The sequence below is a fragment of the Episyrphus balteatus genome, chromosome 2 (assembly GCF_945859705.1).
Source record: "Episyrphus balteatus chromosome 2, idEpiBalt1.1, whole genome shotgun sequence".
Taxonomy (NCBI): Eukaryota; Metazoa; Arthropoda; class Insecta; order Diptera; family Syrphidae; genus Episyrphus; species Episyrphus balteatus.
The window spans coordinates 166541-189597 of NC_079135.1; the positions used below are offsets into that span (position 1 = coordinate 166541).

At 31.0% G+C, this 23057-nt stretch overlaps 3 protein-coding genes across 15 annotated transcripts in view; 2 read left to right on the forward strand and 1 right to left on the reverse strand.

Moving 5' to 3' along the window:
* The window catches only part of LOC129908268 (uncharacterized), a 32415-nt gene extending 22982 nt beyond the window's left edge, over nt 1-9433 (forward strand). For both annotated transcript variants that reach the window (XR_008771253.1, XM_055984655.1), the window contains exons 2-3: nt 8478-8542; nt 8596-9433. Coding sequence is in view for 1 of the 2 variants with exons in the window: in XM_055984655.1 (XP_055840630.1) it covers nt 8478-8542; nt 8596-9426 (896 nt within the window). In the remaining variant the exon portion in view is untranslated. The remainder of the gene's footprint in view (nt 1-8477; nt 8543-8595) is intronic.
* On the reverse strand, nt 1637-6840 carry LOC129908267 (E3 ubiquitin-protein ligase Bre1). Of its 3 annotated transcripts, none has more exons than XM_055984654.1 (6): nt 6673-6837; nt 5437-6512; nt 4957-5382; nt 4740-4899; nt 2962-3184; nt 1637-2902 (listed from the first exon to the last, which is right to left on the reverse strand). In XM_055984654.1, exons 2-6 carry the CDS (start codon nt 6469-6471, stop codon nt 1816-1818), a joined length of 2931 nt encoding a protein of 976 aa, XP_055840629.1. In that variant the 5' UTR covers nt 6472-6512; nt 6673-6837; the 3' UTR covers nt 1637-1815. The 3 variants fall into 3 exon arrangements, with proteins under 3 accessions (XP_055840629.1, XP_055840628.1, XP_055840627.1); XM_055984653.1 differs by having other exon boundaries at nt 1639-2902; nt 4951-5382; nt 6758-6840; XM_055984652.1 differs by having other exon boundaries at nt 1639-2902; nt 4951-5382.
* Nucleotides 9434-11994: 2561 nt separating the features above from the next.
* Nucleotides 11995-20060, forward strand: LOC129909965 (protein nervous wreck). 10 transcript variants are annotated; one of them, XM_055987153.1, is made up of 11 exons: nt 11995-12185; nt 12626-12716; nt 13039-13268; nt 14256-15339; nt 15984-16113; nt 16176-16339; nt 16405-17038; nt 17676-17726; nt 18262-18287; nt 19288-19393; nt 19439-20060. In XM_055987153.1, exons 2-11 carry the CDS (start codon nt 12696-12698, stop codon nt 19861-19863), a joined length of 2871 nt encoding a protein of 956 aa, XP_055843128.1. In that variant the 5' UTR covers nt 11995-12185; nt 12626-12695; the 3' UTR covers nt 19864-20060. The 10 variants fall into 10 exon arrangements, 8 of the variants coding, with proteins under 8 accessions (XP_055843128.1, XP_055843129.1, XP_055843127.1 ...); XM_055987154.1 differs by having other exon boundaries at nt 19448-20060; XM_055987155.1 differs by having other exon boundaries at nt 11997-12185; nt 19469-20060.
* The last annotated feature ends 2997 nt before the right edge of the window (nt 20061-23057 follow it).

The window sequence follows — 23057 nt, forward strand, 5'->3', positions numbered from 1 at the left end:
ATGTCTGTGTCACAATGCTAGTAAAGATACCATAGCAAAACAATTATACTATGTATGTGTCAGGGAATATCTACATATGTACCATGCTAATACCAGCAGAGAAGTAGGGTATACATGTATACTAGGGTTTTTAAGTGGTGTAACCGAATAGGCTTTTTATTATAAATATTTAATTACAAAACAGGTATGGTGGGAATCGACAGAATATCTCTCGCGTCATTAACAACTAAATGAATTGAGGCTACGAGAACAATAGTGGCGTAAGCCTTAAATTCAGTCTTGAGCTACGAGAGATTTAAGATACAAGGTTTTTTAAAACAACACTTTTTTGAGTGCCATCCTTTTTTGAGTGTATCTAACTGCATTAATCTGTTTTTGTATTGAAATAGATATAGTTAAGTTTTTATGAAAAACTCATTTTTGAAAAAAAAGTGTGTACCCTGTTGTTATAGCAAAACGATGTTTATTGTTTGATAGTTCGAAATCGAGTGAGTACAATTTTATTTAAATATAAACAAATTGAAATTATTATCAAAGATAAAATTAAAATAAAATTAAACATTACAGTATTAAAAAGCAAAGTGAATTAAATAAATTAGTATTCTAACATACCCCACTATTGTTCTCATAGCTTCATAGCACAGATAATATAATCATACAGATATCTTGTCTGCTCAGAAAAATATGAATCATTTTTTTTCCTTACCAGACAAGCCTTACCAGACAAGGAGCAAATAAAGCTGAAAAAGATCTTTTTCAATTGGACATTTTTTTCTCACTCACTCTCATAGGAAAGAAGAGGTTTTTTTTTTAAGAAAGAAGATGAGCGAGATGATTTTGTGTATATTTACTGAATATTTTAAAGCTTTTGGAAAAGCTCTTTTTTGGTCAATTTCAGTTTCATATATCATTTCTCTCCATATGAATAAGACATCTGTATAATTTATTATCTGTGCTCATAGGTAAGAGAGCCCACAGCTGCGCTAGCGATGGAAGATTTTTGTGCCAGGGGAACCTCAAAGAAAACTTACTTGTTATAATATTAACTCGTTACAGTAGTATGAGAAATAAAGAAATTGTTTTCACGTAGTGAAAGGGCTTCCCGTAAAAAAAAAGTTATTTGTGCCACGATATGACTGCATTCTCCATGAAGAGACAATGCCTAGTGATCAACCCATCATCGTGTGAGTATAATTATTTAACAAGAATGGAAGGGACCTACAATTTTATAACGAATCCATCGCACTTACCGTTGCGCTTCGCTTATCAGTTATCACCTGCTCATATCGATATAAAAGTTACATCACTTGGGTATTTATAATTGTATGTACCTACTACTAATGAAATAAATTACGACAGTAGTCTAATATAAACTTTACCATTTTTTGAAATGGGAAAAGTACAGTGATATTCAAAGAAAACAATTACCAACTTATCCATGCTAGATTTTTTTTCAACCCCAGTTTTGGTTATTCTATGGCATCAAAAATATTTCTGGTGCAAACGTGATGCTTCGTAGTTAGACTAATGTTTTCTTTCTTGCCTTCTCTTGAACATCCGTTCGCCTGATGTATTTTTAATACATGGCGCAAACCCACGTTACTATGACCAAAAAAAGTACAATTTCGTTATTTTGTTTGAATACTAATTGTTTTTATTTCTAGATGCATTTTAATAAAAGCATTTTTCTGAAAATAATATAAATTCTTTAATTCCTAGAATTTATTCCTGGAAAGATTATTTTTTTATATCTAATACAAATAAAATTTTATTTTTTTTTTCTAAATGTCTAGAATATTAAACAACCTAGAGAAATTATGTAAGATATAAGCGATGATAATCATTGGCTCCAAAAGCACAGTTGCACTTCGGACACTTGCGTTGACGCGTATCATAACGTGTTCTTAAACAGTCGTAACAAAATACATGGAAGCATTTGGAAAGAACAGCATCTTTCCTCTTAACCTTGCACGAAGGACAAGTGAGAGTCTCTTTATATTCTCTTATTTCTTCTAACATAACTTCGTCTATTGTTGTTCCTGCCATTTCAATTTTTTTCATACGTTCCGCTTTGCGCTTGAACTGTGCCAATTCTTCTTGCAAGCGTTTAGTCTTGTAGGCTTCTGCTTCAAGTGAACTTGTCTTCTCAGCAACCACTTGTTGGGCTTCTTTCATCTGGGAGTGATACTTCTCTAAGTGAAGTTTTAGATCAGCCGCAGATTGGGCAGACTCAATAGCCTTGCGTTTGTGCATTTCCATTGCTTGTTGACGTAAAACCAACTCTTTTTCTATGGTAGCAACTGTATTTTGCAAGTTTCGTTCTTTTTCTTCTAATTTTCTTAAAACTATATGCATAGCTTCAATTTGTGTATCTCTTGTGGCCATGCGATCGTCCAATATTTGTTTTTCCTCTCTTAATAGCTTATGCATCTGATTTGCTTTAATACGTTCGGACATCAGTTTGAAGTTGGCATCATCCTTTTCACGAAGTTGCTGTATGAGTCGGGAGTTTTGTTCTTGCATATCTTCAAACGCCTGACCAGTAACCTCCATTTCGTTAAGCAAAGCTTCTTCTTCATGGGAACCAACAAATGGCCTTACATATCCTGGTGCTGCACCCCATGTGTTTTCAACTGGCTTTTGACTTGCAACTTGTTTTTGTAATTCATATTTTTGTTCTTCGAGTTGCTTAATTTTTCGTATTGCTTCCTCATCGGCCAACTTTTTACGCTCTTCCCGCTTACTTTCTTGAATTTTTTTAATTTGTTGTCTTAACTCCTCAATCTCTGAACGAAGTTTTTTCTCGGTTGCCATCAACTGTACCTTATCGCGCTGGTCCTTTGGAACTCCTTTATACATATCTAGCAATAGTTTCATCTCCTTTTGATCGTTAATAGCTTTTCTACAATATATTTTACTCATATTAAAGTACAATAAATAGATAAATTCTTGCATACTCACTTTAATTGTGCTTTTAAATCTCTTACAAGCTCCGACTCGGTTGTTTTGTTTTCTTTAATTTTTTGAACATCTTTTGTGTCTCTTTCTACCTTGACATTGGAACCACCACCGGTACAAGCTTGAACTTCCTTTTTATCAACCGGAGAAGAAGAAAGATTTTTTTCCTGTTTAACACCTCCCTCTTTTGGTTCCCTGGAATCATCATCTGCATCATCGCCTTCAACTAAGAATTGGAAAATTTGTTATTTATTGTCATCTGAATGATTTTTCATTAGTTAGCGGCGAAATCCAAAAGTATGATATGATTTTGGTCTAAAAAGTTGTAAACACTAGTTTTAGAAGTAAGCTTGTTAGTATTTAATAAAAGTCAGAGTCGGCCTTACCACGAATGCTTTTCTTTTCTTAAATTTTCGACGCATCCCGAAAAAATAATCTCAAAATTCAAGGGATTCTGATATTGTTTTTTCGCGATTCGTGGATTTCATAAGATTAAGGAGAAGCGTTTTTCTTGATGTCATAAATAGATACTCTTATTATACTTCTACTAACTTAGTGTTTTAAATTGAATTTTTTTTACGTTAATAACGAAGTCGAGAGAAGATAAAGGGGTCTTTTGACGACATTCAATACAATATGCTAATAAAAGATTAACCAAAATGAATTTTTAAGGCGGGTCCGCAAATATAGATAAGCAAAGAGAAAAGAGAACATTGTTTAAAAATAATAATCGCTCAATATTCGTTATTTAAGGCATTGTAAAAGAATGTTGACAAAACTTAGGGAACACTCCGACTCAATGTATAATTTGAAGAGCATAGTAAGAGGCTAGGCTTATACACTATAATGTCAATGTCAAAATTCCTTACCAGCGATTGCAATTTAGACGAGGTATATTCTGCCCATAATCTCGTAAAGGCCCTTACTACATTTTTCATGCTTCTGAGTTATAGAGGGAAACACTAAGTCCATTACAGCAATTTGCATATAAAAATGAAAAAAAGTATTTGGAATTTTCGGACTTATTTGAAGACAAAGGCTAAAAAAATAAATTTGGTAGTAAGGGCCTTTACGAGATTATGGGCAGTATTGAAGAAACAACTATAATGTCCCCAGTGTTAAGTTGTAAGGATGCATTTACTTGTATGAAGTTAGAAATTATAACAAAAGTACAAACACATCGTTTGAGGGACAAAAGCTTTACCTTTTGCTTTTAAAGTTACATGCTTAATACAGTTTTATCACTGATTCAAATATGATTCGGTTTTTGTTCTTAGAACCAAACTTTATTCTTTCACTAGCGTAACTAGTCAACTTTTGCAACATGTGCTTGCCAATATTTCTTAATTTATGTGAATTTCAGCACATTGTGAGATAGTGTGGAGACAATATAATTGAGAAGTATTAGTTAGTAAAAGTACTAAGGACTAGCTGCTTCGGTTGTATTTTTTTGCGTATTTATTTTTTCGAAGACGATAGTGGTCATTGGTAGTGTAATTTTCCAACTCAGACAAACGAAAACCTGAACATGCGGATTATTATAAGGTCGAAAAAAGTTTATTCTAATATTAGCTGTGTTTTATTTTCCCTGTGATTCAGATCAGATCATTGTATTTACTTTCGTTACAATAACAAAACAAAATCCTACTTTTGTTGCAAAGCAAATAAAAACAATGATCTGATCTGGAAATCACGAGGAAAATAAAACCCGGCTATTATGAACTAATTAATTTTTTAGTGCATTGTTGCAGTTAATTAACTGAAAAAAAAAACAAGCATACCTTTAACATGTGCTTCAGCATTCTCTTCTTTAACAGACACCAATGGATCAACGCCAATCTCTTCCTTAATCGATCCTTCTTGTTTAAATTCATCATTTGATGATGATTGGTTCTTAGTTCCTTCTAACTTAATAACCATATCTTCAAGTTCCTTTCTCAACTGCAAAAACAAAATACATGCAAGTTTTTTTGTTAATAACAATTAACTAACCTTAACATTATCGGCAGATGTGTCTTTGTATTTCCGTTTGTAACGTTGCACTTCGCCCTTCAGCTGACCATTGTGATTCTGCAAAGAAGTTATTAAATGACGCATCTCCCGATTTATCGGAGCTGTTTGCTCATTAGCAGCCATATTCTGTTCAAATTCAATTCTAAATGTTTCATATTCCTTGCGAATCTGTGCCAATACATCTTCCATTTGGATCATTTCGCTGCGAACCTTTTTCTGGGCAATAAGTTCTTCACTTTCCATAACTTCAATTTGCCTAAGATGCTGATTCTTACTAGTTTGCAATTGATTTCTAGTTTCATCTAGCATAGTCTTAATTTGCATAGATTCGTTATATAAAACTGAAAATTGAGATTGCAAGCATTTATATTCTGTGGTTTCAACTATAACCGATTCGGGCAATTGACGAATCTGCAAGAAAAAAAGTTAAGAATAAAGCTATTGCCAACACAAACAAACACTTACATCCATTTTAAGTTTTTCAACTTCCTTAAGCGTCTCGCGATGAGTTGCATGAAGTTTATCCAACTCTTGGAGTCGATTATTGGACAACTCACGATGTTCTTCAAGTTCCTTCTGAAGATCTTCAAAGTGCTGACTGTTTACATTAGTCGGAGTCGTTCCTTTGACAGCAGAAGATGTTGATTTACTTGGATCACCATGCATTTGATGATAAGCCTTCAACTTCTCAATGGCTTCAGCCAAATGATTCTCCAACTTGTCATTGCGACAATGGATCTTCTCCAAGTCATATTGGAGCTCATCAATTTGATTCTTGAGCTCTGCGTTTTCTGTTTCCTTAGCCGTGAGAGCATCTTGGTATTCTTTCATTTTCAGTGACATGGTATGGAATTTCTCATGCAGAGATGTATTTAGGTTCTGTAAGTTCCTATTTTCCGTCATTATTTCAATATGCGATTGCTTAAGAGTCTCTTCAATGGGTGGCATTTTGTCGCCATCCTCGACAGTGTCACTTTTAAGTGCGACTGTTATCTTTTCATTTCTTTGCATTAGTCTGTCTATGACTTGGACAATTTTTGCAACAGCTCTCTTGGAAACTTGAACCCGATTTGCAAGCTTATCATCGAGTTCTTCTTTATCCCAAGTAGATAATTGGGTTAAGAACGATGTTGTTACTTCGTTTTCATTTTTGTTCTCTGACTCGTCAGCAGTTTCGGCATCGAAACGCTGCAAGAGTACACGAATGTCTTCATTGAGTTGATTCCAATATCTGTTGACGACATTGAGGACAGCATCGTCTTGTGTCTGTCGTTTTTCAAGTTGCTCTATTCTGTGGCGGAGCTCGGCCTCTGTTCGCATTCGTTGTTCAATGCGTTGGGCGAGTTTCTTGTTTTGGAATTCTAAGACTTTGATATCCATTTCTTCTAAAGTGGAAACCGGTCCAATTAAATGAGGTTCGAAATGAACTTTTTTTATTGGAGGTTGGCCAATGGTGGAACCACTGGCATTGCTTGCCTCGTCTGCTAATCTCTTGGACATGGTTACTATGATTTATAGTTTGTTATGGATAAAAATTAAAGCTGAAAATGGTAAGAGATGATTTATTTTATTTAAATGAATTGCAATTGTTTTTGGAAAATTGTTTCTGAATAAATTATTGATTGAATTGCAATTTTTTTTACTGACGCAAGCCAAGTTTTTTTTCCAATTGAATACACACAATTTTTATATGAAACTTACAAAGGTAAATGCTGGAAATTATAATTATTTATTTTAGATTTCTCTTTTGACTATCTCATAAGCAAAATTATTTATATTTTCATACCCAATTTGATTAAAAAAAAAAAGTTATTGCAAACGCAAAATCATTTTATGTCCGTCCATTCCGCACAAATACAAGGGAAAGTGGAGCCAACCTGCAAACATATACATATTTTACTGTCAGTTAGCTGAATGTTGAAAGCTTTTGTATTTAGAAACTAGGTGTCACTAGTAGAATGTTAGAAAAGATGCATTAGGAGGGAAACAAATTTAGAAAGCGTGCAACACATGCTAACATACTACGTTTATATGGTGAATCAAGAGATGGAGTTAAAAGCCGTTTTTTATTATCACTTGATCCATTTAGATCATTAATCAAAATGTATTACAACCACTACATGAGATCTTGCAAGATCACGATTCATGATCTTGATGAAAAGCAAGATCACGATTCGTGATCCTGATGAAAAGCAAGATCTCATGTAGTTGTTGTAATACATTTTAATTAATGATCTATATGGATCAAGTGATAATAAAAAACGGCTAAAATTAAGTAGGCAGGAAGAGCAAGATTTTAATTTGACTCCAAAGAACCTAATGGGAATGGCGTTTTGCTTTGCATGTGTTTGTTGTACTAAATAAAATAATATGGAGTCGGAGTTTTTGTATGTATCTCTATTAACCTGTTTTCCAAATGAGATAATTTCGCAAATGAGGTCTGTTCAGATTTCAAATTCAATATTTTTTCTATCGAATTTGACATTCGAAATGATATAATTTGCTTAATTATCTTATTTGGGCTCTAGTGAAATCAGGCTATTACTTGCCACCAAATGAAAATGTAATGCACCAGCAGCTCATCGAAATTAGCGAAACTAGCGCCCCTTTAAAAGCTTTGCGTTTGGCATTGCACAAGCTCTCCATATTATATACTTTAAGGCCCAGTTGTAAAAATATTTAATCCGTGGTCCAACAACTTGTTTCTTATGAAATCGGTTGTAAAATTGAGGTTTAGCACTGGTTAAAACACAAATTTATGCTTGCACCGTTGAGTTTGAGCCTTTGTTCAAATTCACCGATTTCAGAAGATACAAATTGCTGAACCATAAATGTGATAATAGGTCTGTTTAATGAAAGACAACAGATCAGAGCAGCACAAGTTTGTAAATACTGTCAGAACAAGAAAGAACAGAAAAGTTCAACTTCGTATTTTTCATGAAACACAAAAACTTGTACTTTTCGAATCTTTTCTGTGCGGATCAGATTCATTAAACAGACCTAATTTGTGTGTTTGTCAGCTATTACATGAAGCCTCAAGAGGCGCGCCTCTTTTCAAACGTAATGAGTGCAAAAGAGAAAAAAGATGAAACAAAAAATTATCCGACCAGAGAGTCGTGGGTCGGAATTCTGAGACTCTTTTTTGACGTTTCTTTTTCCACTTTTCCTTTTTTCAACATTCTCTTTCATTTCTTTTTGCTTCTTGGTGCAATACAACAACAAATTTTAAATCAAAAGAGAAATGTCAAATTTGAGTCCTGGACTCAAGAGGCATCGTGTAATAGTACGCGCCTCACAGAATGATTATCAAAAGAAAATTAGAAAAAAGAGTCAAGCCTCTTGAGGCTTCATGTAATAGCTGACTTTCAAAGTACACAAACAAACCTTTTTTTCGAAAGACATTTTGACGTCTGTCAAACCTCATACAAACCATCAACTTCACAATAAAAAAATATGTTAAGTTGATATTTCAAAAAACTAAAAATTTTTTAAAATGGAATTTTCAGGATTAGATGATCAAGAATCTGTTAATTTTGGCTACAACTCATCACCAGGAATAGACTTTCAATTAGTATGTATTTGTTTTATGAACACATGAATTATAATAAATTTATTTTCTTATAGAAAAACAAAGATCAATGGCGAAAGATCTTGGGAACATTTGATCTCATCAAAGACAAAACTCCAGAAAACAAAACAAATCTTCGAAGAAAACCTTCGATTCGAAAGAAACAAATCATAAAGCGAAATATATCAAGAAATACACCAAGTAGATCTATACTATCATCTAACTTTGCAAACACAGAAAACGAACCAAATTCTACTCAACCAAATTTGGATGAATCTGAGATTGTTTGGTCTTCATCAAACGAAGAATCGGATAATTCTTCAGACACCGCAAATATAAACATGAAATCAAAAGTTTCAAATCGTAAAAATCATTTGAAACTTAGTCATTACGAAACGGAGATCAATTGGTCATCCTCCGATTCCGAAAATGATGAAAACTCCACTCAAAAGAGTCGCCTCTGCTCTGTTTCCTCACAAATTGATTCCGAATCCGACCTGAACTTATTTCTTAGAGAAATAGAAAAGGATCTTCGTCGAACAAAGAAGATTAATCAAAGACTAACAACAAAAAAAGGAGGATATGGAGATCGTTTTCGAAGAGCCGTTAACAAAGCAAAGTCAGACACATGCTTCCTAGACTATGAACACAAAGCAGAAATAATATTTGGTACCAGAGGAGTTATAAGAGAAAAGAAGGTGTCTTACGGATCATGTTTTTCAAATGTTCAACTGGAAACAGGATCAAAAGAATGCATGTTCTTGGGGAAAAACCTGCAAGCAAATGATGTTGGGAGTTCTGTAGTTTGCTTTCTTGATGATTCTCAATTTTATACCGTAAATGGTAGCAATGTGTACATACAACCCAATAAAGTGATTAGATCTTAAAAAAATATGTTTTGTTTTTTTAATTTTTGCGTTTATGAAATTAATTTTGTAAACAAATTTACAATTAAATTGAAAAATTATAATACCTAATGTCAAATTGTATAGGAAATTATTTAATTTCAAATTCGAACTGGACTTATTTGCGAAATTATTTAAGCCGTGTTTTTTTTTTTTAATACAGTACAGTACAGTACGGGAAATAACAACAAATGATTGCTAAGGATAAACAAGAGTTTTTTGTTTGTTGCTTTACAGAGGACATTTTTTTTTCTAAAATTATGCATTTTTAACCATTCATAAAAGATTATTAATAATAAATAAAAGTAATCGCTTGTTGTTGTTTAGAGCATAAAATGTTTAGTCAGTAAAATACTGAGTACCAATAAAAAACGGCCATAATTTGTAGTTAAAACAGGTTATAGGTAAGTCTTATCATATCCAAAAAAGTGTTGTTTCAGTTTCAAAACTCTGATTAGATTTTACTTAGGATTCAAATACATTATACATACTTTCAAATGCATTTTCACGCAACATTACTCATTGCATTTTTGTAGAGTCTAGATTTTAAAATGTATAGATTTTTGTTTTTGTTGTAATTTTGACTAATTATTTTTTTCTTTGAAGTTCTATTTTTGATAAGTTCAGCAAAATAGAGCAAAATATTTTCCTTTTATAAATGCCCCAGATGGATGCCTTAAGAATAGTTGAATCTTTCAAATTTCAAAGACATGGGAGGGATTAAAAAACAAGTACATATCGTTGGAGTCTCGGGTAATAATAGAGCGACTCACAGTTGCGAAGAAGCAGACTAGAGTCTGGAGGAATATTATATTACTTTTTCGAAATGCGTTAGTGTATAGGACAAAAAAAAAGGATAACAGTATACATACAATCTCTAGAAGTTGGAAATGCCTGAGTATAAACAAAATTACATATTTTCTGACGTGAACAAAAAGTAAAAACAAAAAGCACATGCTCTTATGGAAAAAGTTGGTTAGAATGTTTAAGTTTTGTATAACATTCAAAAAAGAATAATTTTATCATTAACTTTATTAGAAATGAAAAAAAAGTATTAAAAGTTGTTTTTAAAATTACGAAATCTTCTTTTTCAAAGGTTTCAAGTTTCAACCGCCAAACGAAACATGCTATTTGATTTCTTAAGTAATAAAAATAATATTTGATTTTTTTTTTTGAAAATTATTGGTACCGTTAAAAAAAAGCAATAGTTTGCATACACAAATTATTGAAACAAAAATTTGGAAATCCGTTCTGACGATTTGTTAAATTAAATTAGAACTAAATTTTAAGAACATTCATTGATCCATTTTTAAAAATTTGATAAAAAAAAAGAAACTCAAATCCAAAAGCAACATTACTAATCTAATTTATCGAAAACTAAGATTTTAGGCTTAGAATCTTTTTTTAGCAGAGTTTCTATATCAATCTTGTTATATGCGTTTTTAAAATAGCTTCTATTACTATCTACTTGTGTAATCAGCACTTTATCTACATCTTAGGTTTTCGAACTATAAAAAAGTAACCGTTTTGCAATAATTTGTTTAGAAACTTTAAAAAGCTCTCCTGAAATCGTCGAATTTCGACTTATGCCGCTTTTTACGACGACATTTGCAGAAAATGTGAACTTTTTAGTTCAAACCCTTTCTCACACAATAGTACGAGGATGTGATTTCATTCAACTACTTGTAAGTCCTCTAGAAAACACAGATTAACACTTTACACTGAAGTGTAAATTCCTTTGTCATATTTTAACTTTAAGTCTAACTTAAACTGGAGTGTAAAGTAATTACACAGGTTAGACACAATATTTTCAGAGAAAATTGAGAAGCTGATTTCCAAAACCAGCTATCGACGACGTAAAGGGAGTTTTGAGTAAAATGCCATTTTATAAAAGATATTTTTTGTTTAATAGACGCAGTTTTTGAAATACATATGTTTCTGTCCAGTTAAGAATTTATTTTTGACTGAATCAGATGCGTGTTAAAAAGACCTGAAAAATGGCATCCATATCTAATTTTCCTTTTTTTTCAGACAAACCAAAGAGTTTTGTTTAGAAACGACAAATCCACAAATTGTGAAGAAACTATGAATGGTCAATTGCTTTCATGTCAGTTTTTATTTAGAATTTAAAACATGCACCACCCTTTGATCAACGCATTCACCTTTTATCAATTTATTGATAAAACTTAATAAATTGTAAACTGGGTGTATTTGTGTTCAAACTGATAACGCGAATTCCTCGTTCATAACTATGTAATTTTCATTTATTTTAGTTATCATTAAAAAAAAAAACGTTGAAGGTTGCTAATGTTTTGGTTTTATTTTTTTAAAGAATGTTGCGTATATTCATATACTTATCATGATATAAACCTGAAAAAATTCTCATTCATCAAAAAATGAAAGTTGATGTTTTTGAGTTTGTTTTGGGTTGTATGGGGTTTGTATCGAAAAAAACTAGCAGTTGCGCGTAGTGAGTTTTGTTTTCTAAATGTCATTTCCGCATGTGTTCGTTAGTGTTCTGAGCTTTATTTATTCCAGAAAAGCTTTAACTGGAAAGAGGAAAAAATAAGGACGGAGGTGGTAATCGATAAGAGAAAAATTGTCAGTTTTTTCAATGCTTCAAGTTTCTTACTAAAACTGTGTTTAATGTGAAAAAGAAAACTATAACAGAGTAGTAATAATTAAAAATACATAATAAATTAAAAAGAGTTTTGTAGCTGAAAGGAATGGCCAAGAAAACTGTTAGAACAAACGAAGTTTATATATAAAATAAGAGCAAAAAAAACTTTTTTCATTGCGCCTATATATCTTGTAAAATTACTGAAAAACGATTTCATTCTAATGAAAAGATTAATTTTATTTTCTAGTTAATTGCTGTTTCTATGAATCTTTGCTTCGACAATCAAAATTTATATCTACCTACTTACTAAACGCATTTTTTTCTATTGAAAATCCATTTTAATCCATCACACCCACATAATAAATCACTTAAAAATTTGAATTAAATGTATTTAATTTGTAATTTTTTATACTTATCAAAGCTTGTTTTTTATAATTCCAAAATTATTATATAACAAAATAATTATTTGTTTTAATTTTATCTGTGATATTAAGAGAAAAACCTAAAATTCATTTTTACTAAATTTGTATCATTAACATTTTGCTTGGGCGTTTCAAAAAGTCATAGTCGAATCAACACCGCTCCAGTTCGTAATTCCGAAATAAGCCTGAAAATCATTAAAAGCTAAAACATGCAGCCTCCACCGCGAAAGGTAAAGCAGAGCATTCGTTTCAATTGAATTTTGTATTAGATGTTTTATTGCACTTCTGTGACATAGAAGTTTTGTAGTTAATTTATCGATTTGGCATCATATACTACAATTTTATTCGCTAAATCGATACGTAAAAGAAAAAAATAACGGAATGCATACATTTATACACAAAGAACACTCTTTAATATTATTTATTTAATTCTTTTCTTATCAACTTTATAAGAATGTCTATTTCTTAAGATTGCAGCTTGAGTAGAGACTTCTTTAACTTCCTCAGATAACATTTATATCTGTGTTTATAAAATGATGTTTTAAATTTCAGGGAAATTATGTCAAGTTTTTGAAAAATCTACATACCGAACAAGTTTCTAAGTTGCAACTTAAAAATCAACATGAGTGTGATTTGTTGGAGGATATTCGACAATTTACCATCAAACGATCAAGTATCGAAAAATCCTATAGTGAAGCATTGCTGAAGATTTCTTCGGCATACTTGAATAAAAAGATACCAAATATTCCTGATATAAAAATGGAAGGAATGGAGGAGAGATGGTAAGTAATTTTTTAACTATTTTAATTGATGTGCATATAGCACTTATTGTTTAAAGGATGTTAAAGATTATAATCGGCTGGCATTGAGTTGACCTTGAGTAGAGATTCGAAGGTCTTGAGCTCTGAATAATATATTGTTTGTAACTGGAACACTTAAACGATTACAAGGAAATAAAAAAAAAAAAAAATGACATAAATGTTCGATATCTCAAATACATAAGTGGCAGAGGTTTTATGTTTAAGATTTTAATAAGGTCAGCTAAAAGTAATATGCTCGCATGTTAATGTTTTATCTTTATGCGTATGTATAGCATACAAAATTTTGGTAACGAGAATCATTTTTAGAAAATGTTGTAAAAAAAGTCAATTTTCGGGTTTTGTTAATGCATACAGGGGCCCAATTCCGCAAGAGAGAATTCCTCTGTGTACACAAAAAAACATGTAAATTGCCTTAGGCAGAGGAAAACTCACACAAAAAAACTCACTCTTGCGGAATAGGGCCCCAGTTAAGGAAATTTTATTAAAAAATTGGCTGGAAAGAACGAGTAAATCAAGAAAATCTTTCTTAAAATTAAAGTGTTTCTGCTTACTACACCAAGAAGTAATTAGGTTAGGTTAACACCCCTATTCTTAATGCTTAAAATTCAAAACCATTTAGGTATTAAAAAAATTCGTAAATGTGCCTAGTTATTAATATAATAATAACCTATAAATCACACTTGATCTCTTAATGCCTTAAACAAGATTTGATTTTTATAAAAAAACCGTCAACATATTCGTTCAGCTGTTAAAGAGAAGGTAAAAAATAAAAATAAAAAAAACCTTAAAATTTCAACAGAATTAAGAAAAACTAAACCCAAAAAATTGTTGATACAAAGTATGAAGCTATCAGTTTCGCCTGATCTGATAGCAACGTAATTTTTTGTTTAATTGTTATTTTTCCAATACATTTTTTTTTACAAGTGCATAACTTATTTTTATTTTAAGGAATATGTGGAGCGTTTGGCGAACAGTCTTAGAAGAAAATGAGAAGTTGGCTCGAGCTCGTCTTGCAGCAATTGAAGTTTTTCAACAGCAAATTGCTGACGAAGCAAAAGTCTTGCGTGATTATAAGCTAGCGATTGCGAAGAAATGTTTAAATCAAGTCGTTAATGTCCAAAAGGAGCTTCATCTTACTGTAGGCGATGTAGATAAAACAAAAAAGCAATACTTTGACGAGGAACACTGCGCACATGATGTTCGCGATAAGGCTCGCGACATTGAAGAAAAGCTTAAAAAGAAAAAAGGATCATTCTTTCAATCCATCACTTCGTTGCAAAAAAATAGTGCTCGTGTTACTTCACGTAAAGAATTACTTGAGGAAAAATCTACAGGAGCTCGAAATGATTATATTCTTAGTTTAGCAGCAGCTAATGCACATCAAAATCGTTATTTTACCGTCGATTTACAAACAACTATGACAACAATGGAGAATTACGTATTCGAGCGAGTTGCTGAATACTTGACATTAATGGGGCGTACAGAGCTGCTAACATGCTCTGCAACTCAAAATTCTTTTGGAAAAATCCGAGACCAAGCCCAGCAACTGACACGAGACTATAATTTGCAATGTTGCTATCTTTTTTATCCTGTACTTAAGCAACACATTCAATATGATTTCGAACCATGCGACAATGATCCAGTGCGCAAGGTTACTGCTGAACATGAGTCAGCAACCGAAACACTTACTAAGGAGGCCAAAAATCTAGCAGGTCGTGTAGTTAAAGAAAATAGTAGTGTTCGGGAGAATGCAAAGAAATTAGCTCTTTGTGTTGCACTTCGAGATTCAGGCCAAAGAACTGACCCGAATGATCCCAATGGACCCGATTTGGATACTAAAATAGAAGAATTCCGTGAGTCTATTCGACGATCGGAAACAGAGAAAGCTAAAGCTGAGGCTTGTCTAGAGTGTTTGAGAAATGGGGGAATAAACGTAGACGAATGGGTACAAGAAGCTGAAATAATGGGGGTTCAGGAACTAACAAGGTCTGCTAGTTCATTATCGATGAGAACAGACGCTTCAGGACAAGGAGTAAGTCTTAAACTATGCATATCATTTAAAAAATGTATTTTTCTTCTTTAAAATGTGTCCATACAATATTCCAAATGAAAAACTTTAATAGTTTAATATTAACATGCTTCATTGATATTATATACGATGCTCACCTGGAGCGTTTTTCTGAAGCCCTAAAGTGTCAATTTCCGCTTATAGAGCTAACCGTCTAAAAATAAACGATTTTGATAATAAAGTGAATATTTTGAGTATATGTACCCTACTAACAATTTTGCTTCTATAATGCTTTACAGAAGCAACAATTGCATCTGTAAAGCTTTATAGAACCAAAATTGTTTGTCGGGTAGTTTGTTTTGCTTTTGCAATATAAGTGCTCAGCAAAAAAAAGAGTAAATTTTAATATGTCACTTTGTTTTAGTTTTTAACGACTTCCAAAAAGGAGGAGGTTATCAATTCGTCTTTTTTTTTTTCTTGTAACTTTAAAGTGAGTGATCCAATTTTGATAGTTCTTTTTGTATTCTAAAGCTGCTTGCAGTTTGGACCCATTTTAATTTTAGCCAGTTTTGTTTTTTGTTTTTTTTATAAAAATGAATATTAGTTTCTATAATTTATTGAATACCAAAATGCTCCATTTAACGTCCCATATCAATTTATAATTTAAGGAAAATCCCAGCTCAGATTCCTTCTATGATAGTGACAAAGAAGAAGCAGTTGAAGCTGTTGCTCACGTTAAAACCCCCTTGGAAGATAAGGAATTGGCAAGAGCAAGAACATTTAGCGATAGCGATGAAGGCAAGTCAACTTATAAATTGTTGATATGAATATTATTTTTTAAATATCTCTTTACAATACAGAACAAGAGGAAGAAGTACGTGCAGTTGAAGCTATTGCTCCCACTATAGGAGCTTGGGAAGATCCAACTGAAGTTAATTGGGGTGCTGAGGATCGAGATGAAGAGCTTACAATTCCTGAGCCTAAAGAACCTATTTTCAAGTGCACCGCCTTATATAGTTACACGGTAAATAATTACACTATTAATCTTCTTGTTTCACTATATATGTATTATATTTACTATAAATTAAGGCTCAAAATCCAGATGAGTTAACCATTGTTGAGAACGAACAACTTGAAGTTATTGGAGAAGGAGATGGTGATGGTTGGTTACGCGCTCGAAACTATCGTGGCGAAGAGGGTTATGTTCCTCATAATTATTTGGACATCGAACAAGAAGCTGTAAACAGCACATCGAACACTAATCAACTCCGGTCTCAAATATCATTTTCTTCTGTTGATTACACGGTGGATAACGAGGATCCTACTGTAGATTCCATTCAATCACCTGACCAGGTATCGGTTATAATGGCACCGCACAAGAAAAAGCCAGAACAAGAGTTTTGTATCGCTTTGTACGATTATGATGCTACTGCAGAAGATGAATTGACATTTGAAGAAGGACAAATTATAAAAATTGTCACAAAAAGCGCACATGGTGTTGACGACGGCTGGTGGGAAGGCGAACTCGATGGGAAATTTGGTAATTTCCCATCTTTGGTTGTAGAAGAATGCGACGAAAACGGAGAACCTCTAACTGATGGTGGAGATGAATCACCCCCACCAACAGCACCACCCAGTATAGCGCTTCCAATGGCACCACCACTACCACAGGAGTATGCTGATGAATTAAATGAGGATATGTTCCAATCAACAGATATTCCAGGTATTATTTTTTGCAGAAAAAAAATATTATTTAAAGACAATAAAAGTTAAAAACAAACAAAAATGTTACGCATACGCCACAGTGACCGTTTAGTTTAAAACCTTATTATTTATGTTTCTGTGATATGATACGACTAAAAAGGTCACTTCTTTTGGTTTGATGCGACTTTCAAATCTCTGACCTCTGTCGTGTCGTCTTTGTTCATTAAATAATTGTAAATGATGTTCAATTTGATTTTGATATCACATACATTTTATTGATAGGGATTTCCTTACACTCTACTGTATGCTGTATGTTAACTATGGAGCCCACTCCCTGTTTTTGAGTGTTTTGAACAGGAAAGTAAAACTTTTTGTTGCTAAAGGATATATCTGTTCCTAACAGAATTCATTGATGTTCAGACCTTTTGTTTTCGAATCAGAAAAAAATTCGCGGATACTGTAAAATGTGACTATTGTTACTTTTTAAGTAAAATTCTACTAACATTTCTTATGTACATAACTGTTGTGCTCTACAAGTTTTCTCGTTCTAATCCTAATAAACTAAAAAAAAATTTGTTTTTGTTTAGCCCAAATCATTATTTTTAATTTGTTTTAAAGAAAATAAAAAAATTTACTCAACCACAACATATTTTCAGATGATGATTCAAATTATGTATCCAATGGAATTCCAAGTTTTCCTCCTCCAGGTAAAAAAGTTTTAAATACGCATTCTTAAAATTACTTAAATTACTAGCTTTTACTGTACTTTTTACTCTTTAGAGGTAATTTTAAATATTTTAATCAACATTTTGCTATATTTATTGCTACAAGATAAAGGCAATTTCAGAAGTATTTGTATAGCACGTATTAAAACATTTTATATATTACTAATAACTGGTTACATCTGTACAAAATTTCACTAAAAATTTCTTAACTATTTTTTGTTTCTTAAATAAATAAAATCTACCGCTATGTCGCAATTTTCAACAATACTTAAATTATGAGTGTTATAGGGCTTACACTTTTCGGAGCTTTGAGTTTTTTTTTTTTTTTTTTTTTTTAATTCCTAAATTAATATGAATTTGAAAACCTGCCAAATAAATAAGATGAAATATTTGTTAATTTATATTGAATTATTAAAAAAAAAAAAAAAACTGCGAAAAGTGCATTCCCACCTGCATAAAATATAATTTAATTAAAATCTTACATGTGATTAAATAGTAAATGTTTTTTCCTTGATAGTTATCATTCAAGAACCGGATAGTCAGGTAATTAAAAAAATCTCAATGTTGTAATAACTGATGGAACAAAAAGTACAAAATATAGCGAAAATAATTTGAAAATCAGTCGTCTCTTTGTTCCATCTTCAATTTTTTGTAGAGATATTAGAAGTTTTTTTTTATAATTAGACTTTTTGTAGGTATGATATTATTTATTATCAGTTATCACAACGAATTGAGTTTTTATTTATTTATTTAGGTATTTACTAAAAAAGGTAGTCGTTATTACTCTATATTTTGTTTGTGCTCTTATTTTAGTTAGTTTTTTTTTTGTCAATTTTTAGAGCCTAAGACATTTATTGAATACATATGCATTCCATAGTGTACTCTTTATTTTAATAATCTAAGGAAATTTGGTAAAAAGCAGACTCTTAGAAATGTTTTAAATCAACTTAAACAATTCTGCAAATATGCGGATTGCTCTATCCAACTATTGCTCTATTCTGAATGATCAAACTTTTGAGATATCTACGTTAACTGAGGTCAACCCGGTGAACCTCACATGCGTAGCCATTATAAGAAGCAGTAGAGTGGGAGAGTTGTGGTCCCATCTGAGATTATGACTGCCCGATTTTCTTGCAATTTGGAAAATGTTTTATATCACTTTAGACTCGTAAGCGTAAGCAAAGTCTGCCAAATTTTCACATTTTAAGTTTTGAATTATAAAATGAAACCCCCTACTGTACATCTATCTACAAGAGAAAATTTTTTTCATAAACATAAACTAATTTTAAAATCCACTTAAAAAACGAATTTCATTTTTCGCTACAAAATTCGACGACGAGTTCTCAAGATGATGCGAAGTTAAATAAAGTCGAAATTTCTTTTTTTATAAAAATGCAAAACCGTTAGTTGATTTATTCGTTTGAATTATTTTAATTCAGTTTTATTGCATGTATGATTTTTGCTTATATTTTGTAGATGTTGAGTTAAACGAAATTGTTTTTTCTTTATGTTCTGTATGAAAAAAAACGTAACTTTATTATAGGACGACGAAACTGAGACCAATATGAAAGCCGTTTCACAAAAACTAAAGTCATCAGCTCTAGCCGCAGAAGCAATGGGCAAAAAGGATGCTGATACATTAGACTTAGGTATGGCACAAATAATTGTTACAGCTGCAACCCCTATGGTTGAAGATGGAACAGATAAATCTTTCCCCCCTGTAGGAGAAAGGGGTGGTGGATCACGAGCAACCGATGAACCAAATCGTTCTGTTGCCGATGATGGAGGCGCTGAAAAGATGTGCGATGAAAATGAAAATGTCGAAGATGATTCTGAGCCGCTTTTTGAAGATGACGAGAAGCCCCAATCTGACACTGAAACTGTCGAACCATTTAAATCAGAACCAAAAGATCCTTTCAACGAAAAAAGTACTGAAGCTGAATCAACTGATAATGCTTTCGAAGCTAATTTCGAAGCAAATTTTGATGATGCATTTGCATCAGCCGAAGCTGAACGTGAAACACCCAAACAAGTTATCGGTGGCAGGGCCAGTATACCAGAAGAATTAGCTCCTCATCAATTAGCTCGCTTACAAAACCTTAAAGAATCTAATGCATAGTTAAATATAAGTTTGATGTTAAAATAGGTGCATTAAGTAAATAACTTTATATAAAAATAAAAATATGTATTACATGACTATAATGGTCACAACAAATTATGCACATTTATCACACCTACATAATATTATGTACTAATCAAATCAGCAAAAAAAAAAAAAAACATTAAAGGCATAAATTCATCGTTTATCTAGTTAAATGTATATACTAATAGAAGTTATTGATTTAAATACTGTTGCAAAGTATATTTATAGGCTTAAATACGCAATTCACATAATATTATCAGTACTGAAATTTTCATTAATGCATAATAATATACTAAATAAATTGTTAGACTTCGAATTACATATTATGCAAAAGGAAAACTTATATTGTAACGCTTTGTTAGCATTTGGTTCTATAATAAAAAAAAAAAACACAACAAGTGAATTGATTTGTCAAAAACCATAGCTCAATTCTAAAATGAATGTAATAAGTGTAGAAAAAACAACGTAGAAATTTCGTTACGCATGTATTATACACGTAATAGATTCTTTTTTAGAATGTTTCTTAAACAATTTAATGTCTTAGAACCCACTCATTAAAAAGTTAATTTCATTTTTACCTACCATAATAAAATAATTATTTAGTCCATCCTTATAGAAAGGCACCAATGCCTTCAACAAGTTAGGGGATACCAGTGCTAGTGGTGGAAAACATTTGAACAATAAATGCACTGATTTTTTTTTAATGGTATGGCTGAATATTATTTTAGTTTGAATTTTGTTTTGATTTCGCTTGCCAAAATAAAAATTTGCTTTTGAGCCTGGAGCATTTATATCGGGCTAGGAAAAATGTAAAAAAAAACTCTAAAATTTCCGATTTGCATGAAAAAAAAAAATAATAAAGATGTTGTAATGAATGAAGTGACCCCTTGGTGGATAACAACCTATTTAAATATATCTGAACGACAGTTTTTATAGAATCATGAAACATTTTCACAGTTTCTCCTCTTTTTTACTGTTTGCATTCATTTAACAGATTTTCAAATACAGCCCGAATTAATTTTTGAGTAAATTTAATTTGAATTGAAAATGTTAAGCATAATATAATAGTAAGTGTTATAGAATAATTCTATAACAATAGTTATTATTTTTAATTAGGAAATTATTGCATTTAATCGGTTTTGTTTAAAATATGCAAGTTAGAAATAGAAAATGTAATTCACTAAGTATTTTAGCAGGTATGTTAAATGCATGATGCCTATATCTCGAAATGACCTACTTTATATTTAATTAATGTATACTATTGCAACTGTTTAATGTATAGTTAAATATTTTAATCAGATACAAAAATTCGAAGTAAAATAATTAACAGAAAAGAGTCTTAATTTTACGATTCATCAATATTGATTTTATGTACCTGTTATTATGTAATTGTAACTAATAAATTAATTTATCTGCCTTTTTCTCTTTCTATCAGTGCCTATTTTTTCAACAATGTTTTTCAGTAAAAATTAATTTTCTAAAAAATGGTTCAGATCATTTTTAATTTTTTTTTTTCTAATAAAATGCATATCTCAACTTTAAGTCTTTATTTATTGCTGCTTTACTCGAGTGTTAAGTTTAGCGTGTTTTATTAATTTATTAAATATACCTACACATTTGATGCACATTTAAACCGAAAATAAATGTTACCTAACCAAATTATCTTCTTGAATATAAACCTCATTTATAAATACTCAAATAAATATAGATACGTATAGTATAATAAAATTTAATTTAATTTAAAATTAAATCCACCAAGATATTGTTTTTATTTTTATTGGAATTTTTTTTATTTAAAAATATAAAAATAAAGAACAAAAAAAACACCGCTGTGTGAAATAAAATAAATACTTCTTGGTTTAAGTGTATTTTGTTGACAATTTCTACAGCACCATAAAGCAGTATTGATTGTGAAACATAAGAAACAATATTTCCCTATTAATATAAAAAAAATAATAAACGCTCAATAAGGGAAACAAATAAATTGGTTGAGTTAGATTTTCCTATAAATATTCTTGAGGAAATAAATTTGTAAGCATTAATTAAAAAAAAAAAAAAATGAATAAAGATAATACCAATATATAACACCATTTTTACTAATTTATTTACTTAAATATTTAGTTATTTGTATGAGTAAAATGTATATAAATATATCTGTAAAAGAGTTTGGTTCCAAAAGCTTTTGTTTCAAACATTTTTAAGTTATTTTTTCTAATTAATGAAATTCTTTTGAGATTAAGCTTGGAAAATTAATAATATAAAAGCCGAATGTACTTGTGTTAAACAAAAAAAAAAACTTATGTAAAAATTATGTTTGAAGTCGAATGAACTCAAAATAATTATACATATAAACAAAAAAAAAACTGTATGTTGAAGTACCTAACAATAATGTTTATTACCTTCAGTTACATCAGAATTTGTTAAATAGAATTTATGTCGAAAATGTGTAAGAAAAAACAAAAAAAAAAACAGACAAAAATAAAATATAAATTCAATCGTAAATGTTGTAGTTTTTACTCTATTGAAATTTAACCTTGGAAAGTTAAATGTTGTATCATTTGTTCGTGCCAATGAAAAAATTACCGACACATCTCAACATTTAATATGCAACGTCGAATAGGGTTTCTTCCTTTTGATTTTAATATAGGTAATATAATAATATTTATCAGTCCTATTGTAAGTTTCATATGAAAAACTTTTCAATTTTAACATTTTTGCTTTCATACTCCCTGCAGCAATTATATTATAGCAATTATATTGCTACTTACGTACATATCTTTGCAAAAAAATTTGTTGGTGAATGGGTTTGATATAAATTTGAACTTATCACGTTTGACAGCTTAACACATTTCATTTGACCCCAAATCGATTTGGCAAACGTGGGTTACATTTTCCCTGTCCTTGAAATATGACTTTCTTTTGATTTTCGAATGTAACGAAGTTTCCTCTATTGAGTATTTAAATCTTTTTGTTTTGGTGACACCATTTCTTTTTTAATAAATGAAAAATCAAGACAAGATTTATTCGTTCCATGACTATCTATACGTAATACAAATTTTATATAGTTCAATAGACAATATCACACAGAAGTAATTACAAATGCAACCTTCAATTTGAGATAGTTGCATTGAAGTGCAATATAAATGACGTCATAATTTTTAAAATGTATT